Here is a 22,425-nt window from a genome sequence, read left to right as displayed (position 1 = left end):
CATGATTCTTGATCTTTTCTCCACTGAGACAAACTTTAGTGATGATCCTTACAGGACTGACACCCTAATGCCAAAAAAGGTTGCTCATTATGGACTGCTACAAAGACCAGACCAGCTGTGATTATGTACACACCCCAAAACCACAGTCCTACCCTTTTCCCTCCCACAGAGCCAGGGCCTGGGATGCACAGGGCACACATGCTTCTCATGACTGCCCATCTACATTTCTCGAATCAGACATAAGTCTGCTTCCCAGTCAGCCTCCCCAGGCTCAGAGCTGAAACACGGGTTAGAAAGGTTAAGGGGTGAAGGATAGGGACAAGAAGGTAAAGTCTGAGGATTGTAAACTTTTATAATCAAGGCTGCAAAGCCAAAATAAATGGTAGCAGATGGAGCAGATTTACAACAGCACTACCCCCACCACATCACAAGAGCTACCCCCTCCTTAGGGAGTAAAAAGGGACATGTTCTGGGGAACCCTCTGTGAATACAAAGAAGTGCTTTCTTCCTTCTCCCCGACCTTACCTCTCCTCAACTCCCTCGTCTCCTTCATTAGGCAGAGGGAGCATTATATTTTGGCATGACAGTTTAGGTAAACAAGGGAAGGACTGATTTCCTGTTGGATCCAGCAAGCATCCCCCAAACAGTAACAACATTATGCTCACACATGCAGCTAATGGTCTGTGAAAGAATGTGCAGCTAGCAGGGGAGCATGTGGTGACTGATGACTAGATTCAGGCAGGGAGGTTACCCGCCGCTGCTTGCTGGATTCAGTTTCTAAGAGGGCCCAAAAAAGCAGGCCAGGCAGCCAGCCACCGGCTCTGGTCTCAGCCTTGCTGCCACATCACACGTTTGGTAGGTGCAGTCAGTTCTAATTCTTGGAAAAGGCCATACAAGGGTTGTGCTGTTACAACTCTGAGCTGAAAGAGAAGGACATGGGAAGACTGGTGGCTGGCATGACTTATAACTAGATGAGGAATGTTAACAGAATACCAACCACCAAATTCCAGGCAGAACCAAAAATGTCAGAAGACTTTCACCTCAGCATACTTTAGCCTCAGGGACACTAAGGTGCTAAGAATGTCAGCTTACTCTTCAGAAGCCTAACTTACCTTTATTCTACAAAGACTTTCACTCTATGAAGAGCATATCAGAACTCATGGGAAATGTACTTTTCTACTAAATTCCAGGTAATCCTGAGATTTAGATGTTCAACACATATGCACAGCAGAGTACATTAGCTATCTTCCTGAGTATTTAACAAGGGCGCCAGTGGCAGCTACAGGGTGCTCTCCAGCTAACTCATCTTGAGAAAGCATGGCTTGGATGTGCCCAAGGATTTATTTCCCATCTGGAAAAGCTCAATATAGTCTGTGTTGGGTCATAGCAGGAGCTCTTACCTCCAGCTAGCATACATCAATCCCAACTGCTTGAATAATGTAACTAAAAAGCACATTCTCTACTAATGGTAGAAGCAGCAACACTCCATAATTTTCAAGTGTAGGCGAAAAAAAAAAATCCTTTCTCTGGGTCTGGTTATAAGGATAAATCTGAAAGAGGTGGCTGACTACTGGCTGAAAAACAGGATAGACTACTAGCATACAGCATTAGAATGAGAACCAAAGTAAGTTACTGAAATTATGAAGATTACAAGAAAACTGGGAAATAAACACGCGGCTCTATGTTACCACTAACAATGCCTTTAAAAGCTAAAGTGTAGCCAGAAAGAGGCATCCTCACAGACAAGTGACAGGGGTAGTCATCTCTTTTGTACTGCCCAAGGTCACTCTTGGCCTTGAAGAATCAAAACAGAGCAGAGGTATAACTCAGAGGTATACCATTCAGTATGAAGTCAGGCTACAATTCCCTGCATTTCCTTTCAAATGGGGCCGTACTGTTCAAACAGAACTATCTTAGAGAAGTCTATTCCATAAAGACAAAGAGCAGAAGTCTTGTTGCTAAAAGCCAAAGAGAGGGGCACCTGGACAAAGTATTAGTGGAGAGGGTCAAGAGAACAACTTTAAATCTGGAATGGAGTCACTGAACATGAACAAAGGACACTAGTAGAACCGACCACGAATGAGGAAAACAATGCTGAGGAACTGGGAGAAGGCTATAATATCTCAATAGCAGCAGGCATAGTTGGGTAAGGATCAAGATCCAAGGCCAGTGTCATTTGAGAAACATCTGAATAGAGCCCTACTCCACCATGTTCTAGATAATGCTAATAATCCATCATTGTCATGGGCACTAAATCATTAAAACATGAGGCTGTTGCCCTAGTTGAAAGCACAATGAGCCACTATTTCTTGCCACCTCGGCACCCTAAGGTCTAGTGCTACCATTTCTTCAGCACGGAACTACTTTCCAAAAACACTGAGAATGCCAATATGAGATGGATAAAGCCTGAGTTGATGGCTTTGACTTGTCCACATCCTTTAGGAAATCTCTCAGTGCCCAGAGGTGTTTATTTTATTCTGGCTGCTTGTCATCGTAATGGATGGTCTGGTACTGCTTGCCAAGTACCTCTGGCATAGGTTGAAAAGATCATACCAAGAACACGCTGGCGTGCCACATGTCTTCTTCAGGGTATCAGAGTTGCAGAGATGGCAGAAGGCAAGAAAAAGGTTGGAATGAGGGTGCACAAGGAAGATATGAAGGGGAGAGGAGCTACCAGATACCAGTCCCAGGATAATCACTTTTGTAGTATACTGAGGCAGAGAGATGATCAATTCTCTACTCACTGGGATTCAAGAAAAACAACAGATCCATTTAACCTATGCACAGCATTATAGGCATGAGGATAAGAAGAAAGCTCCTCTCCTATTTCTTGTTGGAATGACAAAACCCAACAAACGCCACAGTGATATGTCATAAAATGGGCTTTAATGTCCGCTCTTACAACATGGTATTACTGCTTACACTGGAACTGGCACACAGCTCCCAAGGTTGGTTTACTCTGAGGAATGAAGCTGGCATCCCCCCTGGCTGCAGTACAGCTGGAACAGTCCCAGGCACTGAGCTCAGTATAAACTTTGGAGTCTAACTACCCACATCTCCTGTAGTTCACCAACTTTGGAGTTCTGGAACCAACAGTGTAGATTCTGTGTAGGCCAAGTAAACCAGACATTGTTCTGTCTCTTTGTACTAACCATTCTCTATACACCCCCTACTCTGCCTCCAGTATTATTCTGTTTTGTGAGGTACTAAGGAATGCTCTGCCTTTGCAGGGCCTAAATCTCCCATTCTTGCGGTTTGAATCCTCTGCTCTATTTTGCATTTGCTTTAAATATCTTGGAAGTGTGACCCACACTAACATGACTTGCCCTGTCCAGGGGACTCCTGGAATTCACATCTCCCACGTTTCTTCCTAGTTGATGGCTCCCTACTATGCCCATCATAGTAGGGTGATTCCAAAGAACTGCATTTAGGAGTAAAGACAGGAGTCTGTCTTCCTTCTATACCCAATCAGTCCTTGTCTCGATCACTTTATCTCTTTAACATGCACATCTGCATGTACACAGAGCTCTGGAAGGATCCTCTTATCTGAAGACTATGGAAACATTTTCTGATTCATGGAATTATCCTTTTCATTGAGTGATGTTCAAACTGCAGACTGGTCTCTGCCTTCCCAGATGTCTTCTCGTTGCTTGGCTTCCAACCGCTTTCTCTCTGTAAATAAGAGCAGTGTTAACCATGGTTGTCTATTTCATATAATCAATGACTTTCCCTTAATCCAAATTACAAGGCAAACTTTCGTCATGAGACAAGTGGATATCTTGGTCTCTCTTACCTGATTCCAAGAGTTAATTCCTTTAACTTCCTAAGTGCTTTGTAAGTGAAAATGATACTACTATAAGTCATTACATTTATTACTATATAATAAAAAATATCTGAGGCTAATAGAAGTATATGGAATAAGTCAGAATCTAGTAGGACTCAGATTCCAGTCTTGCTAATACATATTTAAATTCTACTTTTCAACTATGTTTAGTGCTTCAACACAATTGCCCATTATTCCCAGCTTACTGATCTTTATAAATATTTCAATAGGTATCAAGGATATGTATTGATATTCTATTTTGTTGCTTAAATGGAAATGGTAGCCCCTGGGCTTTACTCATATCTCCCCTCTACAACTTTATTGAAAAAATATTTCAGAGGTAAACCAAATTTCAGTATTTTCAGAGCACTTCCAGGAGCCAGAAATCTTCTGGAATATACAATTACAATATGGAAAACTAAAACTATTTCTAAAAACAAAAAATATACAAATTTGGATAATCTATCTTCAATTTTTAATATGGAAGCTTGGTTCTCCATTTAACACTTTCACAAAGGTCTGAGAAAATACGGACCATACAACAGTCTGGTGACTCAAGCACTCCTTTAGGTGCCACAATACCAGTTCCAATTGCATGGCTAGTCATTTATCTTGAAACCATAAAATGGTGATAAGCCTACATGATAGATGGTAAGCCTAAATGTTTCCTTCTTATTGTTCCAAATTGATAATGCCTGTATAAGATTCAGCAAGTCATGAATCAGGGAGATTACAGAAATCGAGATGAATTTAGAATAAACACTTGCTATTCTGATATCTTTCCTCATCAGCAGAATCCCTTACAACATTCCTACCCTATATCTGACTATACTTTAAGGGCAAAGAAGTTGGTTACGAAGCTGACTGGCACTTGGAAATATGAGAAAAAGAAATTCACTGCTATTTGGGCACCATCTTGTGGCATTATCTGAATACAGCAGCAAAGTTGAGCCAAAAAACAGTGGTCTGCAAATTGCAAACTGATTGAAGGCTGGTAGAGTGCCTTGGAACTGAGGCAGGCTTGAACTGCACTGGGGTTCCCTAGGAGACACAAAGGATAACTGGCTGGTCTAAAGGATTCCAGAATTTCTTAGGAAGGCAGCATGGTCTTGATTCTTACAAACATGGAGAAGTTAGGAGGGGATCTAAAGGCAATGGATGAAAGCAATCAAAATCTGGTTCTATATCCCAAGGAAAAATGAAGAAACCAGAAAAGTAAATTATTAGAACTCCAATTTTTCAATAAGGTGTGAAACTTAAATCATAAGAGTAATATGAGAAGATGGAGGAGATCCAAGAGCAGTAGAAAAATATGACTGCCCATAACACACAATTCCAAAATCAAAACAATTCTGAAAACAAAGTTATTGCTTTCTTTAAAGCTTGGGGCCAAAATTAATTGATGGAGGCAAATCTAACCTGAAAGGATACGAAGCCATTTATAGTCTTAACATATCCCATTTAATGTGAACAGTCACACACTCTGCTGCAGAAATATTAATGTGTCTTGATTTTGGTGTTATAAGACACAGATACCATATTAGCTTTCTAAAATCTGGAAAGTTCAGAATTCTGAAAATTTTTTTTTTTTTTTGGAGATGGAGTCTCACTCTGTCACCCAGGGTGGAGTGCAGTGGTGTGATCTTGGCTTACTGCAACCTCCGCCTCCTGGGTTCAAGCGATTCTCGTGCCTCAGCCTCCTGAGTAGCTCTTGAGTAACAGGCATGTGCCACCATGCCCGGCTAATTTTTTTGTATTTGTAGTAGAGACACGGTTTCGCCATGCTAGCCAGGCTGGTCTTGAACTCCTGAGCTCAGGTAAACTGCCCGCCTCAGCCTCCCAAAGTGCTGGGATGATAGGCATGAGCCACTGTACCCGGCCTGAAACATTTCCTAACACTTTCTAATAAAAGTAAGTAGATTCTAATGGTAAGCCATATGAAAAAACTAGTAGGAGTAGGAAGACAAATTGAGAAGCACAAAGAAATAGTGAAAATGTGAGGTGTAAATTTAGAAATACAAGAACATGAATAGAATAGAGAAATGTAGGTCAGGATAGGAAATAATAATTTCTTTATTTTAAAGACAAGGAAACAGAAGCTCGGAGAGCTGAAATGACTTGCCTAAGGTTACACAGCCAGTGAAAGAACTGAATCTAGGACCCAGATCCTTAATTCTTCACCAGCACACCTTCTACTATCCTGACATCTGAAATATCTACAAGGGAAAAAATACGAAAAAAACTGTATGAACAGAAAGACAAAGAAACATGCCCCTTTATTAAAGAGAAAGGAAAGCAGATAATAGCTGATAAACTGCATGAAAGAAAGCTCCTACTAACTTGACCTCCAATAATTAAAAGAATCAATCAAGAGAAAGCCCAACAGTAGACATGAGGGCAAGGAATTAAGAAAAAATAGAAAATTCAGCACAAAGTGATTGGCCTAAAACATTCACATCGGCTGGCCCTGAAAACTTTCATTCTCCAATATAATAAATCAATCAACAGAAATGACTATATTAAATGAGCTGCCTGCAATCACAGTGCAGTCAAGACTTTACATAAGAGAATGTGAAGCACTGAAGATTGTAAAAGGGCCAGTTTGGTGTCATGTTTTAAAAAAAGCAAAGACAGAGGATGTAAATTAAAGACTTTCAAAATTTACTTCTAGGTCTAGGTCTATGAAAAATAATCACAAAATCTACTGTAGTCACCTACAGAACAAGACACAACATGCTTCGTGAAGAACACGTCTGGTCAAACGAATCTTATTCCCTTCTTTTATAGAGGGACAGATGTAGTAGCTCAAGGAGAAGTAATCTAACCTCTTAATTTTAGCAAAGTTTTAGATTTTAAGTTTACCAAATATTTATATAATCATGATATATGGAAAAATACAGTCTGAATCCAATAAGGGGGCATTTAACTCTAGAGTGTGGAATAATTAGCAATGTATTAAGTGTCAACACAAGGAACCATGTACTATTTATTTTAGCAACAGCTGGTGACCTGGTCAGTTAGTTAGTACTAGGTTAACATTTTCATCTCTGATCTAGGCAAAGGTAGTAGGTTTAATAAACAGCAATTGACACCAAAAAATGAGTAAATGCTACATCACAGAAAAAAAGTCACATTAAAATGAAAAAAAAAAAAAAATGTAGTTAGAAATGAACTTCAGACATCAGGGGAGAAAAGACACCAAGAAAATACCCTAAGACCTAGATTATGAATCAACAATGCCGCACTGCCCTTTAAGGCAGAGTAATGGAAAGTCTAAAAAGGGTTCTCATAAGGTATCAACTATGATTAAATTTATTACTATCTTATAGAGATGGTTTGAAGTTCTTTGTGATTTAATTAATTAAACTAGGTAAGCATATTACTATTTACTTACTTTGCCTTTCAGGCCTGTGACCCAAAAGATGGGCTTTCAGAACCAGCCAATTAATCACCTACCTTCAAGAATAAAATGAAAATAAATAAAATTGTAGCGGGCTTTGAAAATAAGAAGGTAGCTTATTCTGAAAGGTAATGATATCTATGTCCAGTTTTAGGTGGGAATCAAATATTTGTATGAGTAGAACATGGGAAAATTGTATATACATTCCTGAGTTTGGTCTTTATTTTGTTTTTTATTTTTTTGAGATAGAGTCTTGCTCTGTTGCCCAGGCTGGAGTGCAATGGCGCAATCTCGGCTCACTGCAACCTCCGCCTGCCTCTCAAGTTCAAGTGATTCTCCTGCCTTAGCCTCCTGAGTAGCTGGGACTACAGGTGCATGCCACCACATCCGGCTAATTTTTCTATTTTTAGTAGAGACAGGGTTTCACCATGTTGGCCAGGCTGGACTCAAACTCCTGACCTCAGATGATCCGCCTGCCTCAGCATCCCAAAATGCTGGGATTACAGGAGTAAGCCGCCATGCCCAGCCCTGAGTTTCGTCTTTAAAATGTGGTTTTAGGCTGGGCACAGTGGCTCAGGTCTGTAATTCCAGCACTTTGGGAGGCCAAGGCAGAAGATCACTTGAGTCCAAGAGTTTGAGACTAGCCTAGGCAACATAGAGAGACCCTATCACTACAAAAAGGAAAAAATTAGCTGGCAAGGTGGCACATGCCTGTAGCCCCAGCTACTCAGGAGGCTGAGGTGAAAGGATTGCTTGCACCTGGGAGGTTGAGGCTGCAGAGAGCTGTGATCGTGCCACTGCACTCCAGTCTGGGTGACAAAGTGAGACCTTGTCTCAATAAATAAATAATCAAAGTAGAGTGAAAAATGTAGCAGAAAAGTACTTAAAACTCAAAATCACAAATTCAAAATTCATTAATTAGGAAGGTTTCACACTCTAGGTTTTATAAAGCAAAACATGGAGGGCTTAGCATTCAGAATAGAGTCAAGATTTACAAAGAAAAATTAGAGTAACCAATGTCATCCATGTATTTGGTCAATGAACATGTATTGAGTGTCTTTTTATGTACCAGGCACTGTTGCCAGACAGCAGAACTATTCAAGTGGGAGAAAGAAAGGCTGGGAGATTATCATACCATATTATAACAGGAAGATATAGAGATTTCAATTCCCATGCTAATTCTGATCCTTTGGCAATGGTCATGTAAAACTCACCAAGAATGTCATGAGTGATTTAACAATATCTGCCATGTGTAATGGATGGAGAGTAGCAGTATATAATACATATTTGTTATTACAAGCTCATATTATAATGAACATTAAATTCTTAAGTCATATCAATAATCGTATCCTGAATTTGTAAAGCACTTTACCAAACATTTTTACATATGTTAACTTATTCTGTGCTCAAAACATTCTCCATGATTAGGTAGGCTGAGGAGTACTTGCACTTTGCTGGAAACCAGGGGGTGCAGAGAGGTATCTGACTCACCCATGGCCACACAGCTAGGTAATGGCAAAAGCTCTATTAGAGCCCAGATTTCCTCATTTCTAAACAATCTGCCCCTGATCTTTATAGTTAAAGTTGTTAGAACAAAACGGTACACAGATATTCTCTATTTCTACTAAGGAAAAAACAAGAGGACACTGGTTTAAACTATCATGCAGATTTAAGTCAGACCTAAGGAAGATTTTTCTAAGAGTGAAAAGCTGCTAACCATTGGTACAGATAATAAAGAAGTTTGTCATATTTTATTCCTGGAGACTTTAAAAAATGTTTTATGTAAGTATTTTTTTCTGGGAAAAAATGTCAGTAACTCCAAAAGTCCTTCAAGAGGGATTACAGTATTACAGAAGAAGCATGGGTTTTATTAATCAGCGGTACCTACATTCAGATGCCTTCTCTTTCAGTTTACCAGCTGGGTGACTTTAGGCCAGTTACTTAACTTCTCTGGGTCAGCTCTAAACTCAAGATGGTATCATTGGTCACAGAGTTATCATAACACAGAATCATCATAACCTGTAAGTTATGATGGAGTTTCCTTCCTGTCCTTTTAATCAACAAAAATCATTTATGGTTTTTAATCTTAAAATCTACAGAACTGAAGTGAGAGGAAAAACAACTGCTTAAAATGCCCAAAAGAGGAACATATTTTCTTCCCTACTCAAGGCAGATTATCTCCACTAGATTGTAAGGCTTAAGGAGAGGAACAAAATCTTGCCACCTTTCTAATTCTCCTAAATAGGGAACACAATGCTTTGCACAGGGCAGGTGCTCAGTGAATGCCACATGGAGCTAATAGACGATTATAGGAATTTTAAAATAAAGAGTAATTAATGACAAAAGTATGCACTGAAATCTGTGCTGGATTCACCATATAATGATACTACTATTATTACTAACAAAAACAATAGCAGCTAACACTTATCATATAACTCATTATAGGCCTGCAGAAACAGGAGCAAGAGAGTACCTATGGTTTTTTGAAGATGACTAAGTATCCTTCATGGATTAACTCGCTTGAGTTCCATTTAAGTCTGAAAAAACAGAGGCCTCCAGAGAGTAAGTAAGTTACTTACCTACCCTCTCAAGGTCACAGAGACAGTAAATGGCAGACCTAAGATGTGGACCCAGGAAGTGCGATTCCAGAGTCTAATACCTAAAACAGTAAAGTTTCTACCGAAAAAAAATCTTTAAAGCCTGGGCTCCATGCAGGCAAGCATGTAAGTATCTGCCCAACACAGAAAGAGGCCAGAAAGAGACACATCGGGACATTTTCCAGATGCATTTCCTCAGATACAAAGAATGGTAGCACTCTGGAGCATAATAAAGGAAGAGTCCTCTAGAATCCATACAGCCTCAGCACCAATAGGTAGGAGGAACTTATCACAGTGGGTCTCTATTCACAAATAAAGGCCTTCTTTAGGAAAGCAATAGAGTACCCACTTAGTCAACAGTCTCAATTTTAATTGCATCACTGAAATGTCCTTTGTATAGCCAGACATTTAAAACAAATACTTCAAGTGGAGCTGCATGCTGATGCGCCTAGAGAAAGAAAAGGGAATACTCAAGATGATAGCCACGCAAAACCACTGTTGCAGGATCTGTAGAGATGCAGGTGATATACACCCACAGAGAAGGATGATAACATGGCAAAGGGAGTCATATCCCTTTTTATAGATATCACTGTTATCACACAGAAATCATTTTCTTCAGAGACAACCAATTAACAAAGGGTTAAGGACACTGCACATTCATCTTTAATCTAGTTCTGTTATTGCCATCTATAAAAACCCAAGGAACCCAGTTATGTTTCTATAGTCCGTAGGAGGCCTTTGAGTAAACAATGATTGGAAAACATCAAAACTGCCTCATTATAGTCATTAAGGTTTCAAAAATTAGTTGGGTTCAACTCTGAAACTCTAGCACTTGCCATGACACACTCTGTCACTGGTTATCTGGCCAGTGCAGCTGAGAGTCTGCAAGCTGCCTGCTATCACCAAAGCAGAGAGGACAGGAAGTATTAATGGCCTTGTTAGGCCAGCAATAAACAAGGAGTTTGAAACTTCAATTCGTTTAATGGAAAAATGAAGTTACTTTTCGGTAAGTGGAGTTTTCAGAATAAATTGCCTTCACAGATTCCAGGGATTGTGGGCTAAGGCAACGAGACTGTCTAAAGCCTGAAGGTTGATAAAAAGTACTTAAGTGCCACACCAGAGTCCCAAGCCTTTACATACAATTCAACAGCCTACAGAGGAGACAGAGAGATTTTAACTTCAACCCCAAACTATAAGAAAATAAAAACTCTGCTTGTGGATCAGGGGAAATATTTTTCTGAGAATGCTTGGATAATGGAAAATAATCAGAAGACAGGTAAATCTAGATGTACTCTAATGGAGCCACTCAGGACTGTCTTAAAAAGACAAAAATACCTCCTACAGTTATCATCATCAATGTCAGTTGCTGGTTTTTCCTAAATTTGTCTTCTACCTCAGATCTAAACCATTTGACAACATTAGGGCAATATCACGGCAATCGTGGCCCAGTAAAACCATAGCAAATGTTTTCTGCCTAGGACACTATAAGTTTTCACAGGAAAATTTTTCTCAGAGAAAAACTGTAGGAAAAGCCATGGATGGGCTGAGAAGACCAAACCTATCTCTTGGAAAACAACAGTAGGAGTGTGGATTAGGATGTCTTGGTGTGTGAAACAGGCAGATAAATCCTGAAACGTCTTCTCCTGAACGTAAGGCATGAGACTTTCTACACACTTAGGAGGCTTCTAGGAAACAGAAATGACAAAATGGAATGGGCTTCATTCTTTTTTTTTTTTTTAAACACACGCCTTATAGTGAGCTATAAAGGGACTAGAGAAGAACGCCATCCTTTCAGCTCACCTCTGGCTTCTTGCAGTTTCTTGAGCTCTGCTTCTCGTTGGGTTTTGCTCTGCTTACTTCGAACCCCAAGGGCACTGATGACTAACCTTCTGGCTAGGGCTGCTGAAGTCTCAGGACGCTCCTTTGCTGGCTGGAGGAACTCTGAATGGAAGAAAGGAAGGGAGTAGGAGGGAGTAAAGAAGAGAGAGCACTCCAGCTTCAAGTGATTTAACTCAGTAATTAACATACAAAATAGACTAACAAGGGCTGCATCAGCAGTAATTAATACAAGCCTGATAGATGACGATCAGAGAAAATTAACATGGCAAAGCACAAACAACCCTGGCTTCATTATCTGCATTAACACAGTATTTTACAGTGACTCTATCAGGCAGTTAAACACAGAGGTAAACTAGGTAGGGATGTCATCAGAAACTGGTTGCTGCATTGCCTGCCGTTAGTTCTCAGACCCTCCAAGTGGCTGCTCAGATGCCATATTTCCAACATGGTCATTTCTCTTTTATTTATTTTTTCTTAAAAACATACTTCTTTCAACACTAAAAATAAAAGTGATATGTCTTTAGATGTCTGGATGCTATAAAACTGCTGGAAAGAATAATAATACCACCATCAGCAAGAAAAAACCCTGAGATTATAGACTCACCAGCATAAGCTCTAGCTTTGGCCTTGGCTGCTCTTGTGGCCTGTGACAAGGGACGAATCTTCACCATGGTGTGTTTAATACCCAACGCATCACGAGCTGCAAAGAGGAATAAAAGGAAGCAGAAGACATGAAGTACAGTGATGCAAAGGAACAACTAGGGATGGCTCTTAGTATTTCCTAGATGTTATGCTTTTTTTTTTCAAAGCAAGCAAAAGAGACTAAGATCTAGAGGCAGTAATTATTTTAGATCAGGTATCAGCAAACTATGGCTCTGTGACCAAATGCAGCCAACCACCTGTTTTTATATTTATTTACAAAGTAATTTTATTATTTTACTGAAACAGAGCCATGCCCATTTGGCTTGTATATTGTCTATGGCTGGTTTCTTGCTCCAACAGCAGAGTTAAGTAGTGACAGAGACTGATGCTTCACAAAGCCTAAAATACTGTTTTTACCGTTTGGTCCTTTATATAATAATTTTGCAGACCCATATTCTAGGTGGTTCAGACAGGAACTAACATTTTAATATCTCTATTTTCTTTGAATGCCTCTGCATCAGATCTGTCATGAGGCCAATGATGTATGTAAAAAGGCCCAATCATATATTCAGAGAGTATGTATTGTAACTTCTAACTAGATAGGTTAAAGTGTTACTTAAATTCACTTGTCTGGGATGGGGAAAAAAAAATCACCAATATTGTAAGAGTTAGCCCCATTGGATTCTTCAATCTCTACCTTAATCTGTTTATGTACTATCATGACAGTTATGTGTACAAATAACCTTGAAAGGTGTTGACTCTACCTCTCCAAATACCACTGGACTCACATGAAAGAGGAGAATGGGTACCAAAGTATCTTACTTCAAAAAAACCACTATCTGTCCTATTACCTACACTGGCTGAATAAAATGCCAACTTTCTCAAATAGAAGGGAAATAGAAAAAGTAGCATGAGAAAATGAACAATAAGAAAGGAAGATTGAAAGCCATTGGGTGAATACCTGTAATTGGACTGGAGAATACTCCTAGGGCATGTGTATCATCCACCCATTTAATATCAAATCCTTTCTTTCTGCAACACACAAAAAAAATTTTATTTCCTAAAATAAAATTTACTTTTATGAAACATCTCACAAATAGAATCTCATAAAGCATTTCACAAGATAGAAACACTCAACGAGTGCACAGGTGGAATGGGGATAATGACACCAAAAACAGCTTGGAGGACAGAAGAAGCCATTGAATTTTAAAAGCAATAATACCATCATAAAGAACTACCCAGGAGTATTTTACGTTCTCAGCCATTTTATAGACATCAACTAATTAATCCTCACAAGTCCCTCGGGGATGTAAAGTATTTAATGCACTATTTACAAGAGACGTTCTTATGGGCAGGGAATGAGAAGAAATGGAAAGAGGAAGCAGAGGAGGGTTAGAATATAAGAAGAGTAGGTAGGCAGGGAAGGTCACCTGGATTTAATGCAAATGTAAACTCTGTCCTTGAGGACAGAGACAGAAACAGAATGTGAGAATGGGGTAGGGGAGATTATACTGCAAGATGTCATTCAATTTTTTTTTTTTAAAGTCAAGTAATGGGGAAAAAAGGGGGCAACTATAATCAGAGAGGCTGATCTGTTCTTCACTTGTTGCAGAAGGGAGGTTAAAAAAATAAGAAAAATATAGGAAAGAATTGTGTGGCAAAGTCAGAAAAATTCAGGATGAAAGAAATCATGATAAGAGAAATATTAGACCAGATTAGAAACGATCAAAAGAATGAACATTTAAGTACTACAGAAACACTTTTATTTTGGAGAAGAGCTACCTAGTGAGCACAAGGAATGTCAGGATGATGACATAACAGTTATATTTTTCAGCTAAGAGCTTAAAAATGCTCATGGACTCAGGGTTCTGCCCCCTTGAGACCTTGGGCAAGTTTAACCTCTCTTGAAGCTAGGTTGGCTCATCTGTAAAAATGAGCAAAGTATGTCCCCCACAGAGCTGTTGTGAAAATGGAAATGAGATCATCCATGACAAGGCAAAGAAGATGGTGTTGAGCACTTCATGGGCATCTAATAAATTAATGGTGTTCATTACTTTTATTATTAATAGCAATGTTCATCAATATTAATATTGATGAAGATGGTGATTAAAACATGAAGCTGACTCTGTAATTTGACTCGCAGGCATTATTACAGGTTTTTGCACCATGACCTTTTTTTTTCATTTTTATAAATCACAGATGGGTTCCAGAGGGCCTTTTCTACTTCAAAATTTCATAACCCTTTAAAATTTTTCTCTTTGGAGAATGTTTTTAAGTTTGATAGAAAAATGGTCTTGCAGGTGAGATTATCAAGAAACAAAGCAAAGGGAAGTAAATAGTTTTTTATAAGAGTTAACTAATCTTCACGAAATTCTAGACATCAACAAAATGATCCTTGGTTTTATGAATCATCATTTATGACAGTCTAAGGTAGTTCTAATGGGACTGGATCCCTCTGACTGCTTTTAAAAAATCTATTATGAATTTTATGTTGAACAGGTTCTGATACTAGATCTAAACCTAATTCTAATAAATAAGACTGACCTACACACTCTACATTTAAAGTTTATGGCAGAGATTAACTGTCCTCCAGGATCCATTCACCCTTTCTTTCTGTTAGTTATAGAACTGATGCTCCCCGCCGAATTACGTTTAACTGATTAAACAAGTACATGGCTGCTGGTTTTGCCTGTTCTAGAACTTCATATGAAAACAGAACACTTGTTCTTACAAATAAAGTTTTAGTTTACAGCCATGCTCATTTATGTACTGTTTTTGCTTGCTTCTGTTTAACAATGGCAGAGTTGTCTAAAATATTTACTTATCCTTTAAGAGAAAGTTAAGGGCTATACCCTGACTTTTAACAGAATCTTACACATTCAAGGTGAATTTTAAATTTAAATTTGTTATATCACACTACAGACCTGGTTCATTTTAAATATCAGGACTGAAACATTAAAGTATAATCCTTCTTGATACTGATTTTCTTCCAGACCCTGAAAATCTTCTTAATAACTTTCTTTCTAGATTATCATCTCTTTATTCCTGAAGCTTATTTTTTCTTGTAAGCTAAATATACAGAGGTATATACTTCTCTTTTAACGTCTCCTATATAAGTATCAGCTATACACACACCAAGGGTTAGGGCAAGTGTTCTCAAACCCACTTATATCAGTGTGAGTTGATATTTTCACCATGGAATTAAATAAAATTAAACCAATGAAACAGGTGCAGAGCATAAAAAAGAAGAGTTATTGTGTCTGTAAAAACTTAGTTGAGGCCAGGCGTGGTAACTCACACTTCTAATCCCGGCCCTTTGGGAGGCTGAAGTAGGCAGATGGCTTAAGTGGAGGAGTTTGAAACTAACCCAGCAACATGGTGAAATCCTGTCTCTACAAAAAAAATACAAAAATTCGTTGGGCATGGTGACACACACCTGTGGTCCCAGCTACTTGGGAAGCTAAGCTGGGAGGATTGCTTGAGCTCAGGAAGTTGAGGCTGCAGTGACCCCAAAAGAAGGCAAGAAAGAAAAAGATGGGACAAGTAAACACATAAAGATGGCAGGCAATTTGACAATACATCCAAATATATCAACAATTACAATAAATATCAATGGACTAAATGCACCATGAAGTCATCACTGATGACAGTCTTCTTAAATGCTAAAATGGGGGCTAGAAAGGCTTCTGACATTTTTAAGGAACTTAGAACAGTAGTTTAATATAGAAAGTTTCTACTGGACCTGGAAAAGACAATAAACCAGCCTGATGCTAAAATATGAAAAACAGGGGATATGAAAAACAAGAGATGATTTCTCAGAAAACATTTTTTAAAGACTTCATCTCACACTCCCTAACATCCACAATCATTTGCATACTCACTGATAACTGCAGAAAACCCGTAGAAGGTCTTCAGTACGAAATTCTTGGGGAAAGTCATAAATTTCAATGACATGTGGGAATTCACAATCACTGAGGTCAATATCAGGAACTTCATGGTTGTAGTAATCAAATCTAGGTTCCTGGATGCTCTCTCTGCCCTTCGTATTCCCTGATAACTAGAAAGGAAGAAGCACATAAGTGCCGGTTACATTAAACCTGGCTATTGTAAAATATATTCCTATATATAAACAATCCTCCTCCCTTTCTCTACATGTTCTTATTCCTCAACCTTTGGCATAGTCTCTGTATTAATTCTGCTGATAGATACAATAATGATCAGGTGCTTATCACCCAGTTTATACTATACATATGGAACAGTTGAAAAAATGTTAAAATTCCAGCAGACAGGCAATGCATGAAACTCAACTTGCATCTCTAACCAGCACATGAGAAAACACAGACTGAATACTGTGATGAGTTATAAATGGTACATCTTGGAAACTGATGCTCAGATAATAGCTGAAGAGATTAATTAATAATATTTGTTTTAATTGAGCTTACTGACCGGGCTCATATCATAGTTTCTTTTCTGGAAGTGAACAAAAATGAAGAAAATTTAAAAATAAAAATAAAAAAAACTTTTTTACTTCACTTTTTGTTGAATGTATTAAAGGGTGAGGAGACAGCTTACAAAGACATTTGTTGAGACAAATTAAGTGGTACAAGTAGTTATACTTAATGTCCTTAGCACGAGACCTACCTTAAGGAATGCGCATATAGCAGGCTAGTGAAGGAATTAATAAAGGAGGTAACAAATTAAAATTCTACCACCCTATAGAAAAAGTTGAACTTCACACTGGAAGCAAAAGAAAGAAAACAGGAAAGTGAAAAGTGGCTGCCTTGGGAGGCCCAGGCAGACAAATTGCTTGAGTTCAAGACCAGCCTGGGCAACATGGCAACATGGCAAAACCCTGCCTCTACAAAAATTACAAAACATTAGCCGAATGTGGTGGCACACACCTGTAATCCCAGCTACTCGGAGTGGGAGTGCAGAGGCTGGAGGATAGCTTGAGTCCGGGAGGTCAAGGCTGCAGTGAGCCAAGACTGTACCACTACACTCCAGCCTGGGTTACAGAGCAAGACTTTGTATCAAAAAAAAAAGGGGGGGGGGGTAATAAAAAGGAAAGAAACGACAGGATAGTCTGGTAAGAAAATTTGATTATGCTCCTTTGCTCTAACCTAGTCAGCAAAGCTAAACTTGCATACTTATATTTCATTTCTGAGGTACCTATTAAACATCTGGCTTCTGACACTGATTAAAAACTGTTAATAATAGCAAAAACCATAATTCTTATTCTACATTTCATGAAACAACTGAAGGCTACGAGTTACATACTTCTGATCAGTTCTTCCTCTATCACTCAGAATCCACTATCACTAGAGATTCCTAACTTTTCCTAGAGGAGGAAGAACTTCATTTCCCCCAGGGTACTGATATTGTTGGGATCAGCTCACATTTCCTCAGTAACACATTTTTTTGTGTGGAGGTAGGATATCATACTGTTAATGGAACTTTCTCTCCTAAGAATCTCAGCAAAACATGCAAGAGAACTTGACAGAAAGAAGGAGAGGATATGTGGCATAAAAGGGAGAAAGTGTCAAAGAGAGGATAATATGGGATGAAGATGGAAGTGAGGCAGAGAAAGACTGTGAAGAGGGATGGCGAGATAGGACCACTGACACAGAGGGATGAGACACGGCAGTATGGAAAGCTTTAAGAAAAAGCTCTACAATCTGATGTACTGATTATGCACTTTTGCAGTAGGCCTGGACTATCCAATACAGTAGCTGCCTGTGGCTAGTTCAAATTGAGATATGCTATAAGTATAAAATACCCCTTAGATTTCAAGACTTAATACAAAAAGAAATATCTCATTAATAATTGTTAATACTGATTACATGTTGAAATATTTTGAACATACTAGTTTAAAATATATTATTAATTTTACCTGTTATTACTTTTCTAATATGGCTACTAGAAAATTCAAAATTATACATGTGGTTCACATTTGTGACTTGCATTGTATTTCTACTGTAGACAACAGAAACATTTACCTTAAGAATCACATGTATTTGGGCAATCCCTCCTAGAGTCAATGTCAAACCTTCATAATACTTTTTATTAGGGCTAAGAATGTCTGATACAGCAAAACCAGAGGGTAGAGGTTTAGAATTTCATTCATTCTGATCTATCTATTATAGACCAAGGGAAAATTTACAAATGATTCAGAGAAAACAATTTTGAGTTATGAATCACAAATATTTTTAGGATTTTAAATAGTGGTCTGTGTTGCTATTTATAAAGCATAAATGATATGTGAGTATTCCTTCATATGCACAACCAGCTTCCATAAAACCATTCAACTAAATCAAAATTAACTTCCTGAAATAGAGGGTTTGAAGACACTTAGGGCCTAGCAGTCTGGTCTTGAAAACAAGTCTATAAACTATTACCCAACTAGTAATGATGTTATTGCCCCGATGCCTATTTGCAGAGGGATAAAAGGATAGGGGAAAGAGCACAAGGTCAACAAGGCATGCATCACTGAGTTTTTATTTTTTGTATTCTGTTTATTTAATACTTAGTTCTTCAATATATAAAAGGAAAATACAAGAAGTTCTGAAGTCACATGCCAATTATTCCCCACAGACAAAATTTATTTATATATATTCATATATGCATGCTACATTATGCCCTCCCTAGCTGCTGCCACTGGCACCCACACACACCATGAGGGGAACCTGAAAGCAGACCTGCCCATCTGTCACTCGTGCACACCTTCCTGGGGCCTAAGGATGAGCCTACACAGCTTTCCACTGCTACAACAACGAATGGCACCCAAGCACGCTGTCTGAGGGCTAGGGATTAGCCTACCCTACTCGCCACAGCCTGCACTCAAGTGCACCATCAGGGAGCCTGGAGAATGACCCACCCCAACCCCCCACCTGCATAAGCATTCTGCGTGCTGCTTGGGAGCCAGAGGGATAGCCCACTGCTGCTCCTACCATCACCAAAACACATTGCCCAGGGGCTCAAGGACCCATCTGCTCACCCAGCACACTGCTGCCACTGCTGGCACCAAAGTAAACTGCCTGGAGGCCTAAGGATCAGCCTATCCAGACTCACTACCTTTGGTGCACAGAACGCTGCCTGAAGCCCTAAGGATCAGCATACTCAGCCTGCTGTTGTCCAAGGACTGGCCTCTACCTGGTGTCCTCATCCCCAACAAAGTTCTACTACAGCTTCCACTAACCACCACAGCCTAAGCCATTGAGAAGCTCACAGACACAAATGACACTGATTACAGCCCAAGAAATCATACAGAAACTATGCTATTGTACCCACCCAGAATCAAAACCAAAGTGCTGGACCCAACCAAAAGAATAGATATATCTATAGGAAAAAGTATTTTCCCTATGAAAGCCAATCCATAAAATTTGAAGAAGTGACTATTATACTAGATGCACAGATACCAATGAAAGAACACAAGAAACATAAAAAAGCAAGGAAACATAACACTTCCAAAAGAACACAGTAATTATTCACCAACATTCCAATGAAAAAGAAATCTATGAAATGCCTGACAAAGAATTCAAAAATATTAAAGGTCAGTGAGATTCAAGAAAACATAGATAAATAATACAAGGAAATCAGACAAACAATTCATGACCTCAATGAGAAATTCAACTAAGAGTTAGAGTTCATAAAGAACGAAATCAATCCTGAACTGAACAATTCAATGAATGAAACAAAAAATACAATTCAGGGCAATAGTAGACTAGATCAAGCAGAAGAAAGAATTTCTAAACTTAAAAGACAGACCTTCTGAAATAACCCTGTCAGAAAATAAATAGAATAAAGCAAGCCTATGTGAAATGAGGGACATCACAAAGTGACAAATATTTAAATTTTGGGAGTTCCAGAGAAGAGATGGCTAAAGGCACAAAAAACCTATTTAATGAAGTAACAGCTGAAAATGTCCCAAGTCTTGCAAGAGATATAGACATCCAAATATAGGAAGCTCAAAGATTCCCAAATAGATTCAACCCAAAAATGTCTTCTCCAAGGCACACTGTAGTCAAACTGTCAAAAGTCAAAGACTAAGAATTCTAAAAAACAGCAAGAGAAAACCTTCAAGTTATATAGAAGGGAATTCCCATCAGACGGGAACAATAAAGTTGTTCCCAGACAAGCAAAAACAGGGAATTCATTATCTTGAGACTGGACCTACAAGAAATGCTTAAGGAAATCTTACACCTGGAAGTGAAAGGATGCTGTCTACCATCATAAAAACACATGAAAGTATAAAGCTCACTGGCAGAACAGACACAAATGAGAGAAAGAAGTCAAATGTTACCACCACAGAAAACCATCAAACTGCAAAGAAAAATAAGATAGGAAGAAAGAAACAAAAGATACATAAAACAAACAGAAAACAATAAAATGAAAGGAATAAGTCCTTACCTATCAATAACAACCATTATCAATAATAACCTATCAATAATAACCATATTTAACCATTTTAAATTCTCCACTTAAAAGATATAATTTAGCTGAACAGATTAATAAACATGACCCAACTATATGCTGCCTACACTTCACCTGTAGACACATATTGCCTAGAAGTGAAAGGATGGAAAAATATATTCCACACAAACAGAAACCAAATGCAAAGCAGGGATAGTTATATGAGATAAAACAGACTTTAAGTCAAAAACTTTAAAAAGGGCTGGGCATGGTGGCTCACACCTGTAATCCCAGCACTTTGGGAGGCCAAGGCAGGCAGATGACTCGAGGCCAGGAGTTCGAGACCAGCCTGGCCAACATGGCGAAACCCTGTCTCTATTAAAAATACAAAAATTAGCTGAGCATAATAGCGTGCGCCTATAATCCCAGCTACTCAGGGGGCTGAGTCAAGAGAATTGCTTGAACCCAGAAGGCAGAAGGTGGAGGTTGCAGTGGGCTAAGACCATGACACTGCACTCCAGCCTGGGAGACAGAGCCAACTCTGTCTCCAAAAAAAAAAAGGAAAAAAAGGAAAAAAGAAAGAAAAAAGAAACAAAGAAAGTCATTATATAATGATAAAGGGATCAACTCAGTAAGATGATATAACATTGTAAATATATATGCACCCAACACAAGAGCATCCAGATATATAAAGCAAATACTATTAGATCTAAAGGAAGCAATAGACTCCAATACAATAATAGTTGGGGGCTTCAACATCCTACTCTCAGCATTGGACAGATCATTAGACAGAAAAATCAACAGAGAAACATTGGATTTACACTGCACTGTAAACCAAATGGACCTAACAGACATTACTGGAACACTTTATCCAACAACTGCAGAATACATTCTCATCAGTACAACCTAATGAAGCACCTCAAAGAATTAGAAAATCAAGAACAAACCAAATCCAAAATTAGTAAAAGGAAAGACTTAATACAGGTAACAGTGGAACTAAATGAGAGACTAAGAAAACACAAAGGATCAATGAAACAAAAAGTTTTTTTAATGCAAAAAACAAAATCAATGAAACACCAGCTAGACTAACCATAGTGAAATCATTATATGATTTGCATATATTGAATCATCCTTGCATTCCTAGAATAAACCCCACTTCATCATGATATCTTTTTTTTTTTTTTAATGTTGAATTTGGTTTGCTAGTATTTTGGTGAAGATTTTTGTAAAAAATGTGATACATTACGTCAACAGAATGAAGGTCAAAACCCATATAAACATCTCAATAGATACAGAAAAAGCACTTGATAAAGTTCAACATCCCTTCATGATAAAAAAAAACCCTCAACAAATTAGAAATAGAAGAAACATACCTCAACATAATAAAGGCTATATATGACAAACTCACACCTAACATTATGATGAATGGGAAAAGCTTTCCACTTTTCCTCTAAGGACGGGAACAAAGCAACAATGTCCACATTCACCACTCCTACTCAATGTAGTACTTGAAATCCTAGACAGAGCAACAAGTAAGAGAAATAAAGAACTGCCAAATTGGAAAAGAGAAAGTCAAACTGTATCTCTTTGAAGATGAAATGATCTTACAGAAAAATCTAATGACTCCACCAAAAAACTCTCATAACTGAAAAAAAAAAATTCAGTAAATTACCAGATACAAAGTCAGCCAATATAACTCAGCATTTCTATACACC

The 22,425-nt window shown here is 38.5% G+C and overlaps 1 protein-coding gene across 17 annotated transcripts in view; it reads right to left on the bottom strand.

The window, feature by feature from the left end:
- Positions 1-2,867: 2,867 nt before the first annotated feature.
- Positions 2,868-22,425, bottom strand: part of R3HCC1L (R3H domain and coiled-coil containing 1 like) — a 101,878-nt gene continuing 82,320 nt past the window's right edge. For 15 of the 17 annotated variants that reach the window (XM_074002393.1, XM_065521240.1, XM_074002391.1 and 12 more), the window contains 5 exons: positions 16,183-16,358; positions 13,263-13,333; positions 12,264-12,359; positions 11,621-11,761; positions 2,868-3,672 (listed from right to left, as the gene is read on the bottom strand). In XM_074002393.1, coding sequence (XP_073858494.1) covers positions 3,605-3,672; positions 11,621-11,761; positions 12,264-12,359; positions 13,263-13,333; positions 16,183-16,358 — 552 coding nt within the window. In that variant the 3' untranslated portion in view covers positions 2,868-3,604. The remainder of the gene's footprint in view (positions 3,673-11,620; positions 11,762-12,263; positions 12,360-13,262; positions 13,334-16,182; positions 16,359-22,425) is intronic. The other 2 variants (XR_012418048.1, XR_012418049.1) reach the window with 1 other exon arrangement.

Source organism: Macaca fascicularis, chromosome 9 (genome assembly GCF_037993035.2).
Source record: "Macaca fascicularis isolate 582-1 chromosome 9, T2T-MFA8v1.1".
NCBI classification, from domain to species: domain Eukaryota; kingdom Metazoa; phylum Chordata; class Mammalia; order Primates; family Cercopithecidae; genus Macaca; species Macaca fascicularis.
This window is presented reverse-complemented; position numbering and strand designations above follow the sequence as displayed.